At 37.4% G+C, this 16,801-nt stretch overlaps 1 protein-coding gene and 1 long non-coding RNA gene across 3 annotated transcripts; one reads left to right on the top strand and one right to left on the bottom strand.

The window, feature by feature from the left end:
* Nucleotides 1–2,687: 2,687 nt before the first annotated feature.
* Nucleotides 2,688–11,089, top strand: LOC127838985 (protocadherin-23-like). Of its 2 annotated transcripts, none has more exons than XM_052367131.1 (8): nucleotides 2,688–2,707; nucleotides 3,808–4,013; nucleotides 4,193–4,474; nucleotides 5,504–5,699; nucleotides 8,271–8,416; nucleotides 8,840–9,057; nucleotides 9,364–9,581; nucleotides 10,406–11,089. In XM_052367131.1, the coding sequence occupies exons 2-8, from the start codon at nucleotides 3,909–3,911 to the stop codon at nucleotides 10,459–10,461; spliced, it is 1,221 nt and encodes a 406-aa protein (XP_052223091.1). In that variant the 5' UTR covers nucleotides 2,688–2,707; nucleotides 3,808–3,908; the 3' UTR covers nucleotides 10,462–11,089. The 2 variants fall into 2 exon arrangements, with proteins under 2 accessions (XP_052223091.1, XP_052223090.1); XM_052367130.1 differs by lacking the exon at nucleotides 2,688–2,707 and adding an exon at nucleotides 2,714–2,876.
* On the bottom strand, nucleotides 10,765–11,705 carry LOC127838988 (uncharacterized). Its single transcript, XR_008030095.1, has 2 exons — nucleotides 11,605–11,705; nucleotides 10,765–11,212 (listed from the first exon to the last, which is right to left on the bottom strand). It is a non-coding gene; the product is annotated as an uncharacterized LOC127838988 (long non-coding RNA).
* Nucleotides 11,706–16,801: the final 5,096 nt, after the last annotated feature.

The following is a 16,801-nucleotide window of genomic DNA, read 5'->3' as shown; positions in this document are numbered from 1 at the left end:
ATGTCTATGAATACATCATATAACTACACTCACAGTAAATATATTCCATGTTCATCTCGTTAAGTTATTGTTTCAGACGGTATTATTCATACAACGCAAGACTTCATGCGGACATATATCACCGGTTATGACGTCACAATCAGCATGTATGACGACAAACACAGTCTAGACAAGCGAACTGCCACCTTGACAATTCTTGTGGAGGGTAAATATTGTGATTTGCCTTATTTAAACGTCGACTATTGTATTATATACATGTTGTATTATTATTTCCTCTATCATCATCGTAGCAATTGACTGTCTGATATTACACCGTATTAGAGGCGCGTGTGAACAAGATATTTCGTATTTGTGGTCAGAGTAAAATTAAACGAGATAATTTCCCAAAGATTCATTCATTACAAATCGATATAATGTTTATGATGCTGAAACGATTGGAGAGTTTTGAAATCACGACAAAATATAAATCAAGTGATCCCCAATTACAAATAATAAAACTCTTTAATAATTTTCAGGAGAGCAATTGCTAAATCTAAAATGCAAATGCAAATAAATGCGAATATGTTTCGGGTACTTGCACACATGTGTTCTGTTTCGCGCATATTTAAAAAAAGCTTACAGGTTTTTTATATGAATGTGAATGTAATTACGTAGAATAAAAACGGCTTTCGTCAGTCGTCAGTGAATTGACGCCTTATCAGTGATCGCTCCGCCCACTTAATCACGTGGCTCAGCGGGAAGAAAACCTAGACAAGCTAACACCAAAATGGCTTCTTTGCCTATAGACTGCATATAGATTTACGCGATATTCCGGATGATTTTATGGACTTGTTTAACACCATATTACACTTGTAAAGAGGTTGATGCCATTTAGTTATTCTGCAAATGCAAAAAAATATACGATTAAAGAGAACATCAGCTATTTATAACGGGTAAATCGCTACATTAAACACGCTCTCAAACGCTTGCGCGCTTACCGAAATCGAACGTGTAATGGTGGTATTTGCAATAAATTAACACTTCACCGGTATTTATCCGTGTTATTTACAAAATTATTACCGAAACATTCCCCACTACCCGTGTATTTGAGACGAAATAGCGCTTTATAACTGGGAATTCGGTGAAGTTTTACGCGCTTTCTGACGCCGGGTGGGTTCAATCCCACATGTTATTGCGTATAAAAGTGATATAAATCATATTAAAAATTGCTTATGGGACATTTATCAATCACTATAATTTAAAGCGCAAAAACAACACAGTAAGTTTGGACATTGTCTGATATAAAATTAGCGTTGTACGAAATGGAATACGGTCAGGCTATTATAAATTAATAAGGCTACCAATATCAGACGCTCGCGCAGGTACCGACTTCCCCGAAGTTACCGCATTTATTGGCTAACTAATATCAGTAATAATAACTCTTTTACAATAGCATTTATCGATACGTCTTTATTAAAATAATAACAAAATGGTTTTCACTTGTTTCTGACACACACAGAAACGCGATTTTTAACGGGGATTTCGTAAAGTTACACGAATTGAGTACCAAAATTCTCAATTATTTTACATGCACACGTGACATAATACATACTTAATAATGCTTAGTTATTGCTTATATGACATTTCAAGTTTGTGAAATAAATTAATGTTCTATTAAGGGGATCTCGGTAATTCTTGAAGCTTCCACTCGCTCTTGTCAAGACCGCATTGCCGCGTTGGAAATGGTATAAATTTAATTCATCTAACTTATCTTTCTGGATGCCAAATGTCAGAGTTGCATTAACCCTTTTTACACCGTTTTTGCCATATTTCATTTCAGTTTTTTAATCCGAACAAAATAAACGAAACTCGTTTAGAAAATGAGATCTAGGCATTCGAGCTCCTAGTGTGGATTAAAAGCGTTTATTGGTGACACCACATGAGTGCAAATGTGTAGATACCGTTGATAACATAATATATCACATGGCACCTTCAAATAACATGCATGATGTCAATTAAGTGCATTACTATCAGAGTAATAAAACACAGCATGAATTAGGCTTCATGCTGGATTTTATTTCTCTTTAAGTAATGCAGATGAACCTCGCTTCTGACCTAGTAACTGATAAAACTATTAAAAAAAAGTGAAATATTATGTGATAATCAGATCGATAACATAAACTATTTAAATCTGCTAATATATCCGATAAAAATATATTATAATAGTCTTTGACAGTGTTGACGTTCAGTTGTTCGTGGTGACGACCGCATGTATTTTTTACATCTCTTACACTTCTCAAGATCTCTTTTCGGCTTTGGAAACGATATAAATTAAATGTCACCAACTAATCTTTCAGGATATCGAAAGATATCCGAGTTACGTAATCCCCATTGACACCGTTTAACCATTTTTAATCGTTTTTTTAAAGAGGAAAACAAAAGAAACTCGTTGGAATAAAAGTGAACCTAAACATGTAGCTTGTCTAGAAAATGGCGGACAGGTCGTTGCTAACGAGTGCGCCCGATTAATCGATCGCTGATTGGTGGATCAATTCTAGTGGGCGGAGCGATCATAGATAAGGCGTCATGTCAATTGCCAAACAATGTGTCTATTTCTGCATAGTTTTTTTTAATTGTATAGTTTTATTCGGACTAGACCGTCGACCATATATACACTGTGGTTGACTTTTTATTGACTTTTGTTTCAGACATTGACGACAAGCCTCAGGTAAGCAACCTACCGATGACCTACCCCCTGGGCGTGTCCGAAAACACCCCCCTGCGGAAAACCCTCTACACCGTGCTCTTCAATGACCTTGACTCCGGGGACACGCACACCATACACGCCAACTTTAGCGAGAAATGGGCCACCAGCTACTTCCATCTCAATGAAACTTGTGAGTAGCGTGTTTGATCCTTAAACTCGTTGGATTTCTTGTGGGGAAATAACACAAATAATATCCAGAACAACACAAGGATTGAATCTGACCATATAATAACAAACTTAAGTTCACAATTCACTTATTAACATATGTATCTAATTGACCAGTCGCCAATTACGCGATCGCTCCGCCCACTAAGTTGTGTTTTCATAAAACGCTTATTCCATTACTCCGACAGTCTTTCTTTGTCGGACCATGTGGCCGCAATAAACGAAATATGATTGATTGTTACGTGATTTTGATTGAAAGCTAGCGAGTGGACAATTGTATACGAATCGAAAAAAGTGTCGCAATGTTGTCATAAGTCTACTAAAAAAAACTCGGCTTAACAACTCCTTTTAGTATTTTTAATCTCAATGAAACTTTTGTTAGGAATTTATTCAATAAGGCCAGAGGTCAATAATGTAGCCGCGGAAGTGTCAGGTGAACGGGGACATTGGTCTTGTGTTTGGACATTGGCATCGGAAGGTCCCTGGTCTCTCCAAGACCGTGGTGTCGTGGCTGCAAACTGTACCGAATGATAACATACGATTTATAACACAGTGATATTTCGGTTTATATTTAAAGTAAGCTGAATATGTATATTTTGTCAATATCAGACCAAACAAAACCCGAATCATTTGACCTCTATGTTGACGAGCCATAACATATCAGCCCTGTTCTGGAAAAACTGGGCTTAATGCATGTGCGTAAAGTGTCGCACCGGCTTATCTGTGACGGCATTTTTCACATATGCTGGATGTTCGTAAAACACGAGAAGTCCTTTAAAAGACAAATCAATAAAAGCGGAAAGGGTCGTCCCTGACAGTCCGCACAAGCTTGGACGACATTTTACGCACATGCATTAAGCCCAGTTTTCCCAGAACACGATTCATATCGTTTACAGCCGGCGTTCTCACTACCGCCTTCAACGTTCTCGACTACGAAAAGGTGATAGGAAACTCGTGGAGCTCGAGTTTCAATGTCGCCGTGCAGGTCAACGACGGGATGGACTGGTCGGACGCCGTGCTGTCTGTTGTGATCCTGAACGTCAACGAGCCGCCGTCGTTCCACGAGACCAAATACAAGATGACGCCGGCGGAACAAGGCGATGTACGAACGCGCTATGTTTGACTGACGGTTTGGCTATTGTTAGAACACGCGAGCACGATGTGCTCATTGTGAGCATTAGAAGTGGCCTTTTGTTTTATATAACATACATACACAAATAAGAAAACAAAAAAAAACTCCTTTGTATGGATGTAGTTTTTATATTAATTTGTAACTTTCAGAAAGGTAGTGGCGCCAGTACTTGGGGTCGCTGGATGGATAAGACAAAGGACATTGAAGATCAAGATTTACTTGTATCGGCTCTAAGCGAGGCACACACATTCACGTGGGATTGCGGGGAATCCACGCGGTTTTTCCTCATGGACCGCACCACCGGTGACGTCACATTCTCCGCCAACTTCGACTATGACACGGCTAACTTGACGACGCCCTTCACTTGTACAGTGAAGGTCAAGGACAAGGCTGGAATGACCGCTACCACTATGTTGGAAGTGCTCATCGATGTGAGATTTTATGGGATAAAATCATGTGCGTAAAGTGTCGTTCCAGATTAGCGTGTGCAGTCCGCACATGCTTAATAGGAACGACACTTTCTGCTTAAATGGATGTTCTCGATTAAAAGAAGTATGTTCTTAGCGAAAATACAAGTCAGGCGGAAAGTGTCGTCCCAGATTAGCGTGTGCGGACTGTACAGGATAATTTGGGTCGACACTTTACGCACATGCATTAAACCCAGTTTTTGTCAGAACATTGTCTTTAAATATAAAAGAACCATGACTGTACAGAACCAACGTAGAATTTTAGGCAATGGTATATTACTTAAACCATTGAACACGAACACAGTGTTTCGGGGCCTCGTATTTGAACACAACTGTAACAATACATGCGATTCTATTAGTATTATTGTGCTGTTGAACATTTCAATGTCCCACCACCATAAAAACAACGACAACAGAAAAAATAAACAAAAACATTCACGCCATGTTATTTAAATAAAATCAACGATCAATTCTATATTTCCGCGGGTTAATACAAGTGATAAATAGATATATTCTGTATCCCCAGACCCTTTTTGCAAATGTAAATTCATCATTATGTTTTCCCTGAACATCACGTTCAGCACGGCGCACCCGTGATCAAAATTACATTCTCTTTTCATTTATCTCATTGAAACACTTTCGTGAACAAAATCGGATATATATATGTCGACAGGAAATAATTCAATCGTGTCGTTTATGCAAATAGAGTTAAACAATTCAAAGGAAAAATATACATTGTGAAGTCTTAAAATTATGCAAAATTAAACAAATTCATATACTGGAAAATTATTCCGGGACATTAATGTTCATACACACATCGGAAAATGACTGTAACAAAATTATTTTTGTTTTCCAAAATCAGAAATCCGCGTGTTTAATTAACAACGAAATTGCATTCTTACGAATATAAAGGATTTAGACTGTATATACAGATTTTAGGTGAAACAAACACAACTCCAACCAATTAATAAAACAAATATTTTATATCCGCAGGACGCTAATGACAACGCGCCGGTGTTCGCACAGACGACCGCCTACTACATTTTCCAGGTGCCGGATCTGGCGGCCGGCCGGTTTGTCGGTCAGGTGACTGCTGCTGACAGCGACAGGTCGACCCAATACAGCAACATCTACTACAGCTTTCTTGTAAACCCGTTCTCAAAAGGCTTCATGGTTATTAACGATTTCGGTACGCTGTTTTTCGGCCTTAGATGATCTTTAAATAACGCCAGCAGACCCGAATCAATACACTCCATTCATTCCATTTGCTGATTTGAGCATAATCCCCTGGAACATTAGCTACATCACCGCGTCTTAGTAGTAAAGGATGTAACACTGTTCTGTGTAGGGAAATGTTACAGAATCCGAATAGTGCCATCTATAATCTCGCCCTTCTTTTATCAAGGGCGACACACGAGATACGAAGCGATAAATGATATTTTGCGCGACACACAAAGCGACACACGATATATTGCGCGATACACGAAGCGACGCGCGAGAAAGTACCACGAAATATCGCCCTTGTGTTTTTTAAACGGTGTTACAGTAATTTTTAACCATTTCTTATCAATATGGAACTATCCGGATTCTGTAGGCAGCCATATTGATAATACATGTTTAAAAATTTCTGTTACACCGTTTAAAAAACGCGAGAGTCGACAGGCGATACTATTACAGCGATATTTGAACAGTACAAATATCGCGTGTCGCTTCGTGTATCGCGCAAAATATCGAGTTTCGCATCATGTGTGGTGTGTCGCTGTCAGAAATTACACCGCGATACACGAGATTAATATGGGCTATATTTGAATAATAAAATATCGTGTATAGCTTCGTGTGTCGCGCAAAATTGCGCGATACTCAAAGCGACACACGATATTTTGCGCCATACACTAAGCGACACACGATATTTTTCGCGATACACGAAGCGACACGCGATATTTACCACGATTTTTGGGCTACCTACACAAGGGCGATATTTTGTGGTACATTTTCGCGCGTCGCTTCGTGTATCGCGCAAATTATCGTGTGTCGCATCGTGTGTCGTGTGTCGCCCTTGATGAAAGAAGGGCGAGATTATAGATGGCACTATCCGGATTCCGTAAAATGTAGATTACTCTCTGCACGTCAAACGAAACATGGATACACATTTTCGCCCAATTACAATTCGAACTAACGGTAAATTCTAACCTCAAGACATTCAAGGTCAGTGCTGGGTTAGTAAATCGTCAGGGTAAGCAGGAATGTACTATCAATAAACGCCTTATGGTGATTACTCAGTATTGCTTTCAATATATCAAATAACACAAATTTTAAGCAAAGAAATGAATGAAAACCTTTCGGTAAAAGCCATATGTTTTGTGAGAAAAAGCCAAGCTAGTATACAGGGTGCAGGATCACGTGACTTTGTGGGGTTCACAATTGAACTTTAATGGATGTTAACGCACGGTAAGTGGTGCTTTTTTCGAAAACATTTTTTGTAAACAATTTTTCTAAAGAATTTCAACTAGTAAGTAAAAGACAGTTTTTATGATGCTTACGGAAATATGAAGTACATCAGAATTACATTATGTAATAAGCTTGTGCTCTTGGCCTAAACTTCGATTTTTATACAGCATTCATCTACACAGTTATGCTGCACGCAATGTGAAATTGTGGAACCGATTCCCGACTTATTAAAGGATTTATTCTGTAATCTTAAGATATCGGCACAAACTGCAAGAAAAACTGTCTTTTATGCACTGAATTAGTTTTTGCAAATGTATTTCAATAACTTGACATATTTGCAAAAACAAATATCTAAACGGTATGTTTACAGTCTGTCCAGCCCGTGTGTAAACCCCTGAAAACCCCGTTAATCCTGCACACTGGTATAGTGTCATTGATAGAAGGGGAATCTTTTAATTATCTAGCCTCACATATATATGACATAAGGGCTACCGACATTTGCCAGCTTGCTATAAACAACACAGTGTGACTTCAATATTCAATCTCAAAGTATCGTGACTTTATGTTCAATGTACAAGATGCATTTAGATTTTTAAAGACCCGCGTCATACGAAAATGGATCTAATACAGTAGTATTCCAGCGCAGCTCAAGCCCAGCCTGTGCACCCGCTCAGTCTTGTCATGATATGCATACTGACCATGCTACGAAGGATATCAGGAGGTACCACGAACAATTGCTTTTTATAGAGTAAATTGTAGCCAATGACGAGACTGCACAAAATCGTAGGCTGGGCTTGAGCTACGCTTCCCGCATATGCCATAAGACCAATTTTCGCATGACCATCATGCCTAGCGTCAATAGTTTGTACCTCATTCTAGCCGCATGCTTTAGACAATTCACCTATTTAAATGATTTTTATAAACGAAATTGCTTCCATCGACATTCGCACATTTCGTTCAACAGAACCAATCCCCCGAGCTTTAAATGCAGTACATTATGTTCTTTTGATCAGGATTTTATTTATTTACTCCTTTTTTAAAAAAAGAATAAACTTTCTACTGGGACATATAGGAAAAAAGAATTACAATTTTGTTAAGAAAACTGTTGAAGTGACAATATTTGATACATTATAACAATCTTAAAAACGAAGCTTAAAACTATATACACTTGACTGCTTAAAGTGCGTTAAACGTACACTCGTCTGCATTATTATAAGTTTGTCTTAATTAAGGCAAAAAATATCCATAATTAAGTCATCATTAACCTGGGATTTAAAACTTTTACTTTATAATTACTTTTTTCTGCACACAGGAAATATTTACGTTAACGAGACGTGGAAGAAACCTCTGTTCGCGTATGGAGTTTCGTACGATCTCGTGGTGCTCGCCGAGAACGTGGCAGACCATACTGGAACGCGCCACACGTCGACGGCATCCGTGACGGTGTTCATTTCCGGGGTTAGAGAATACAATGTTTACCGCTATACACACACGCTATTGTCAGAACTTTCAAAGGAAAACTTCAGGTTTATAATATTATCGATTAAGATCAAAACACAAGAAAGAAGACTCGTTTAATTTAAAGCCGAGTTCCCGAAGAAAGTTCCATTTTTTTCCCACAAAAATAACTTGCGTACATTTACACCCAAAACATAAGTAATTATATGTAAACAAGAGCAAAACAAAACTCTAACAAACGAACAACATCGTGTATTTTGTCGTTATCATATTCCACAGTCATCGATTCAACCAACAACAATCAAATATGAAGAAATATAAACAAATTTAAAACACAAAAACTCATAAAATTTCTGCTGTGAACTCAAAAGCGGCCCTTGTAAGAATGAGAAACATAACCATGAACTCGAAGTCCTGTTGCAGACGTCAACGACCACCACGACGACCACCGATCGGCCAGCGGAGTTTCTCGAAGATACCCGGAGCGTTTCGTGGATTTCCGTGCTGTCTGCACTCGGCGGGACGCTGTTACTGGTGGTCGTTGTACTCACTATGGCGTATACGGTGCAGGTCAAGCGATACCGCTGGTGTATACCCTGGTGCCGGAAGAAGCTGCTGGGGCTCGGCAAAATGACAAGAAAGTAAGAAAAGAGCCCGCATTAAAAAGCAAGTCATACAAATTCGTTTATAATAAGGTGAACACTTTTCATGAATTAAGTTATTGCAATAGTTTTTGATTGGTCTTAACTTCCCATCTGCTTCTTATTTGAGTTGAGCACTTGTCAGATACTTGTAAACGTATGTTCACTAAGCACTGGTAAACCAGCGAACTGTGTGAGTATGTTAAATGGCGGCCATGATATAAATAAAATACTGTTGAAAACATAGAACAATTCAAACAAACATATAAGCACACACACAAAGTAAACAAATCTTCCCTTTCCTAGGGAGAAGCGCCGGTACTACCGCGCTATCTTGCGCGCCGAGGCCGGCATTGAGGAAGGCGACGAAGAAGTGGCTCGCATCACCCTCGGGGAGCCGGAACCAACCCAGGTGCAGTCCCCGGCGCCCCCCATGATGTGGGATAAGCGGCAACCCCAGACGGGTCCCACCGTCCGGAAGTCAGACCCCGTGCTCGACTTCAAGGAGCCCAAGCCACCGCTGAGTACGTGCAGAAACGTTTTGTAAATGGCCATTGATCTGGGAAAACGGGTTTAAATGCATGTGATCAAAGTGTAGCTCCTGATAAGCCTGTAGAGTCCTCACAGTCTAATCAGTGACGACACTTTCCTCTTTGATGGTAATCTCTTCTCCAGTTCGGGCGAAGAGTTTCGTCCCTGATAAGCCTGCCCTGACTGCACATGTTTATCTTGGGCAACATCTTACGTTTCTCCATTAAACTCCGTTTTCGCAGTGCATGGCAATTCAAATTATTTCGTGATCAGAGCTATATATTGTGTTTATTCTTAAGATTGGTTCCAAAACATCGTCTTTATAAAATTAACATTTGCTTGATGACGGAATTTGTGAATGAATAGTTAAAATTATGTGTACTTTTGTTAATTTTACTTGTCTCCTCGATGTGTTCAACCGATTCTCAACTAATATGTTTTATTTAGCGCATCACGAGGCATACATGGGCATGTTCATTAAATTAATTGACAATAAACGCTTACAATAAATGATCGCTTTACAAATGCCTTAGATTGGTGAATCACAATTAAAGTATTATATATGAATAACTAAAGTATTATATATGAACAAAAACACACACAAATCGAAACTCAGCAACAAAGAAAAATATGATGGCAAGTGCAACTAATTCATATGCATGTAATCAAAATTCGTCTCAACGTCTGGGAGTCAAGCCAGTTTATTTGGTAGGAGTGGGACACACTCCGGGTCCTCACGTAAAGTAGCCTCAGACACGGATGCACACATTTAACATCTAAATACACACATATTATGCTTTGTCCGTTTATATTTCAGAACCAAATCCATCGAAGATGATGACAGGTCGCACTGGACCCAAGATATGGACGTAAACACTTACTGCGTTGATCGATGTTTCCTCCATTTCTTAATGCCTTCTGAGATATGTTTCTTCGCGGAATGCCAGCTGTTTTTATATTTACTAATGAAAATATGATGACATCGACATAGCATATCAGAAACCATTTAATTGCAATTGTGATTCAATTTTGGGCTTAAGGTTGTCTCAATAAATTGTATTTTGAATGGCATCATTAGTTTTTATGGACACATTTCAAATAGGATTTGAACAAGAGTCTACAGAAATCTTGCTGTTCAATTAGAATCAATAGTGCGGTACTTGGTCAACTTTAAAAAAAATTATTAATACAATTAAGTGATCGTTTACTAAGTATTTCTGCAAACACATACCGTCCTTGCATGTTTCGTCAATATACCCATTGGAAATGATGCACGTCAAATTAATAACATTAAATGGATGTGTTATGTTTCGCTAGTTTCATTAGTTGTCATTTATGATTTGTTAACAACAGTTGAACACACTTTTAGAGGTTGTGTTTTCTGGTTTAACTGAAGAATTAAATTGATATGTCGTTTCGCTATGATTTGAAATGTATATTTTTAGTGTTAAAAGTCATTCTAGCACATTAAATAAAACAAGACCCGCCAGCATTAGTGTAAGCGCGTTGTTGTTGTCATTGATGTTATAGTGGCCCTCGTTAGAAGAAGCTTCGGCGGCATTTCCGGTGTGTATCATGATTCCCGGCCTGCCTAGGTTGTTTGGATCCAGTGTTAGAATCCGATCTGTAATGGAACACATATGCGTTAGTTTACGATTTACAGCCATTTAAACGTAGTCATGAGAACAGGGGAAATATTTTTTAAACAAAATCCTGTTAATCACGTCCTTGATACTTTCAACTGAAAGTGAAAACTAGTAAACTCTTCACTCATCATAGTCTGTCCACACTGTCTGTGAAGTTTGCAAATTCATTCAAAGTTTGATGTACAATTCGTCTCTCTGCCAATCATGAGTTGTTTTGGTTAAGCCCATTCTTTACACTTACACTGTGAAGAACGAACTCATAGTTATATTTGGAATATTATATACAATAAAACGTTATGCACAATATATTTAAAAAAAAATCATACAGATCAATCACGTTTGGCAGCAATTCTAATATGTTTCCTATTACCTATGACGTTAACATGGAATACAATGACGTCACTTCCGTGCGCGTTGCTGACCTCACATCGATATTGACCTTGGTTGGAGTGATCCACGTCCGGCATAAAATCATGTGATTATAGAGGCCGATATCTGCAATGTAAACCGCCTCATTTAATTCATGTGGGATAAGTCCAAGCCGATATCTGCAATATATACCGCCTCATTTAACTCATGTGGGATAAGTCCAAGCCGATATCTGCAATACATACCGCCTCATTTAATTCATGTGGGATAAGTCCAAGCTCCGTGCAGAGATTTAAGTGGAACCAGTATAGCTGGATCAAAGCCATGCCTTCATAACCAACCACGTGATGATACATGTGGTACAATAAGGTTCTAATTGTTTTTTAATACTATTTCTAATTAAGGTAATTTATGTTTTATTGTAAACATAAACTTATACGCTCTTTAAAAAATATAAAAGAACATGATTCTACTTTTCATTATATAATACTTGAACAAAAATAATAAAATCCTACCAAATCTGGACGATTTTCTTGTGATGGCGGAGACTGTATGTGAAAGCATGGAACGACAACTCTGCGTTTAGATTGGGATTAGTCTTGAAATCCTTTCTATTACCATTCTTTCCTTACCTCTGATTTTAAAGGGCGAATGTCAGTTAACAGTATAAGTAAGTGCACTAAGTACATGTAAACCGGAATGCTGTTTGTTAACACATCGCCTTAAAGGGGCCTTTTCACAGATTTTGGCATATTTTGAAGTTTGTCATTAAATGCTTTATATTGATAAATGTAAACATTGGATCTTAAAAGCTCCAGTAAAAAATCAAGAATTCAATTTAAAAAAATGAAAAAAAGTAGCCGGTACCAGGGCTCGAACCAGTGACCCCCGGAGTCCTGGAGTTAGTCTGAAGTAAACATGCATTAGCCCTCTCGGCTATTCCGCCGGATATACACAAGTAAAGTATTTATACCTTATATAAGCAATCTTCGTAGTTTCGTAAATTTAAACGACAACAACAGAACTCTCCAAATTATTCATTATTTATAATTTTTAGGTTTTCAAATCGTCAAAAGATTCATATAATGGCTATATTGGACAATGGTAAATGTTCAGTAATACTGTTTCCTCACAAATATCATAACTAAAACGAAAATTTGCGAATCTGAAACAACTTTTTTCAATTTTGGCAATTTACCAAACCGTGAAAAGACCCCTTTAATATGGCTGAAAATACTGTCGAAAAATTCCATTGAAACGAAAAAACTGTTTCTTTGTAAAAAAGAAAATAACTCAGGAACAATATCACATACGAACAAGGATGGATTTGCTCACAAGTCTGGGGCGAGTTCTCGTACTTCCGGTAGAACCACTTGACGCTTGGAGAGGGCTGACCGGTCACGTTGCACCACATGACGACAACATAATTACAACACTTCGGTTACCAGTCACTGGCGTAATTCCGCTGGATGGTGAAGCGCGCCCTGTCGGCATCGACCATCTCCATGGTAACGTTGTCATCCTCCGACACCACCAAGGAGTTGTAGAGCCACCTAACCTGAATCACGTCCATAGTGAAATCGTCAGTGTGCTGTCATTACCACTGGTTTCAAAACTATTCTCTCTAAATAGGGAGATACTTAGTACACACTCGTATCAATTCGAAGATAAGGAGGCACCAATTAATAAATTAGGAGGTTCCAGGTCGTAAAGAAGGAGGTATCAATAATGATGAACTAACTCGTTAATAAGGAGGTACTAATTCCTAAATACCGAGGTACCAACTCCTCAATAAGGAAATACAAATTTCTAAATACGATGATTTATTCTTTCCTTAATAAAGAGGTACACATTCCTTAATATTGAGGTAGTTCGTGTTACGTTCGAGACACTAAATCCGTATTATCAAATACTTGCTTATTTCCAATTTAAACTACTTAAAGGGGCCTTTTCACAGATTTTGGCATTTTTTAACTTATTCATTAAATGCTTTATATCGATAAATGTAAACATTGGATCGTAAAAGCTCCAGTAAAAAATCAAGAATAAAATTTAAAAAAGGAAAAGAATATTGCCCGGACCAGGTTTCGAACCAGTGACCCCTGGAGTCCTGCCAGAGTCCTGAAGTAAAAACGCTTTAGCCTACTGAGCTATTCCGCCGAGTACATATACATGAAGTATGTTATACCTTTTATAAGCAATCTTCGTAGTTTCACAAAATTTAACGACAAAAACAGAACTCTCCAAATTATTCAATCGTTTCGCGTTGCAACGCTTGATAATTTTTAGGTTTTAAAATCGTCAAAAGATGCATATAATGGCTATATTAGACCATGGTAAATGTTCAGTATTACTGTTTCCTCACAAATATCATAACTAAAACGAAAATTTGCGAATCTGAAACAACTTTTTTCAATTTTGTCAATTTACCAAAGCGTGAAAAGATCCCTTTAATACTTGTCTCGTTTCCGATTCGACTTTAAAATGGCCCCGTTAACGTTGAAACGCTTTAACGCATATATATATACGCCGTCAAATCCGATGGCGTCATGTGTGCCGTCATTCAGAATAAACCGGAAAACTTTATGTTACTTTTTTCTGACTGGTTACTACGTTGAAAACTATATTTAAGCTCTAACATTTATCGAGAAAAACGAATTAATAGATTTCATTATGTCCCTAATTTTGTTGTAATTAATTTTTATAACACTGTTTAAAATGGATGTCCTGAAATGACGATACAATGGAGAAGAAGTCTATTCTAAAATACGTCTTTTGAGTGTGTCTTGAGGACGATTACGGGGATTATGACGTCTACGTTCTTCCGGTGTTCCGTCACAAACGCGCTTACTATAAAACGCATGCAAACGATATCGTTAACATTTTCACTTATAGTACGAAATTCACGAAAGCTGTCCGAACGATAGTTCGGTATCCGCCAAGTTTCCGAACGAGTTTCCGTTATCACATAAACCAGTCAGCAATCCCTGGCTAAGCAGTGATTGGTGTATTTTATACAGTATATAAGCAATCCTCGCAATGTCACAAAATATAACGATAACAAAAGAACTCTACGAGTTTTTTAATCGTTTCGCGTTTGTAACGCTTTATATTTTTCAGGTTTTTAAGTACAACGAAACTGTGCAAAACTGTTGCTTTCAATATTGTCAATTAACCAAAACGTGAAAGGGTCACTTCAAGAATTGCATAGACACAAACGTTCGCAATTTGTTCAAATAAATTTCTTCATGTATGCATCAACTAAAAGATTTGATAAAATTGGTATCCAATCGGGACGAGGTATTCCCACTGAACATGTGTACATGTATATCGTCACGTCACCTATTTTCGCAATGTATGCGCATAGTCTTTATTCTAGATTTTTTTTTCTAAAAATCGGAAAAAAGTAAAAGTATTTTCTTGAAAATAAATAAAATTTATGAAAGTGTTGTGTTTACAGTTGCGCTGTCGTCTGCTTCACTTTGCGATTTATGTAAAAGATTAATACAGAGGACCAAAATTTTGAATGGAATAGCGATACATTTTGATTATTTCAGTAGAAGTAAGATTTTGAATTGCAATTATAGGTGTCTGTTCCTCATTTTGGTTGCGTCTGTAGTCATTCTCAAGCATATTTATGTAAGTGAAACAAAATGCGTGTGACGTCTTATGGTAAACAAGCTTATCGATACCAGGAGACTGTCGTTATGAGGGTATTTGTCATGCTTATGACTATGCGATGTTCTTTCAGGGTACTGTTTGACTGATTTTGATGGATGACTGAGATTGAAATAAATTGATTTAGCATTGAATTACTCAACCCTCTCCATAACAAACAACAACAACAACAACAACAACAACCAAACAACAACAACAAAACAAGACAGAATAAACTGTTCGGTGCTGGTGCACAATATATATAGGAAATAAAGGCTTTATTTTCAAAAACGTCACATTAAAATGTTTCCCTAAAGTCAATTTAAATTTAATTAAGATTGTTTAATTGATTATAGTATTTTCTAAACGCTTATTTCGTAAAAGTTAAAACAAACTGGTGTCAATTGTTACACTATGATAAATCGAGACCATGACCTTTCCCTACCGTAATATTCTCGTCTGCTGTCGGCGGAAGTATACATGGGAGTCAAAGAGTTCTCCTTCCGGTATGGTAATGGTGTCTGCCACAGCCTCGAGCGCTGCGAGAAAAACCAGAAACTTAATATGTGCTAGTATTTTTACAGTTCAAAGTGTTCTGATGGGAAATACGAAAGATGTACACTCCGAACATCTCGATCGTTGTGTTATCACATCTTGATGCTGACCAAATTATAAAGGAAAAAGTATATTGATAGGCTCTTTCGATAAACATCTTTCTTTATAATTCGGTAGTAAAGTGTCATACAAAATACATATTCATAAGGTATTGAATTAATGTATTATGTCATACAAAAATGTGTTAATTATCTGTATTTAGACATTTTCATCACTTAAATAATGTTTTGGGATTTTGTCTTATAACATGAAGATAATATTAAAGAAATTCTCCGCACATTTCCACACACTTTGTTCATGGACTGTGTTTATTTGTGTCAAATGAATTATCGGAAAAAATAATAACACAATCGTTACACAATTGTAGTTTTTTGTGTGTATATAACCATTAACATTGAGCAGACTAATCTATATCATAACATGATTTATTCGGTGCCTTACGATTAATTGTCACTGTTTATTTCTAAAAAAGGCTGTTCGTGCCTTTGAAAGAACTTAAATGTGGAGTTGAATGCCTCTACGCTGTGGAAACTGTGTTAATTCTGCATTTTGAGTCAATCGGTCTTAGTCTGGTAAAACTGGGCTGAATGCATGTGGTAAAAACTCTTCCGAACACTTACCCATTACCGCATATAAGAAGAATATCATCATTAAATCCATCTCAGTCAATCAAATTATCAACAAACATATAGTCAATTAATTTATAAACAAACATATAACGCAGTCAATTAATTTATAAACAAACATATAGTTGATATAGTTAAAGAATTAATCAAAAATACATGTCACATGGATTAGTTTCCAGACAGCCAAAAGCCACGTAGTATCAAGAGGACACACTGTTGGTATTTTATCGAGGATAGTGGTACTAACGATGTTTTTTCCAATAAAAATGTAATACTGTTGTTATTTAATTACGCACCTCC

The sequence above is a fragment of the Dreissena polymorpha genome, chromosome 7, assembly GCF_020536995.1.
Source record: "Dreissena polymorpha isolate Duluth1 chromosome 7, UMN_Dpol_1.0, whole genome shotgun sequence".
Taxonomy (NCBI): domain Eukaryota; kingdom Metazoa; phylum Mollusca; class Bivalvia; order Myida; family Dreissenidae; genus Dreissena; species Dreissena polymorpha.
This window is presented reverse-complemented; position numbering and strand designations above follow the sequence as displayed.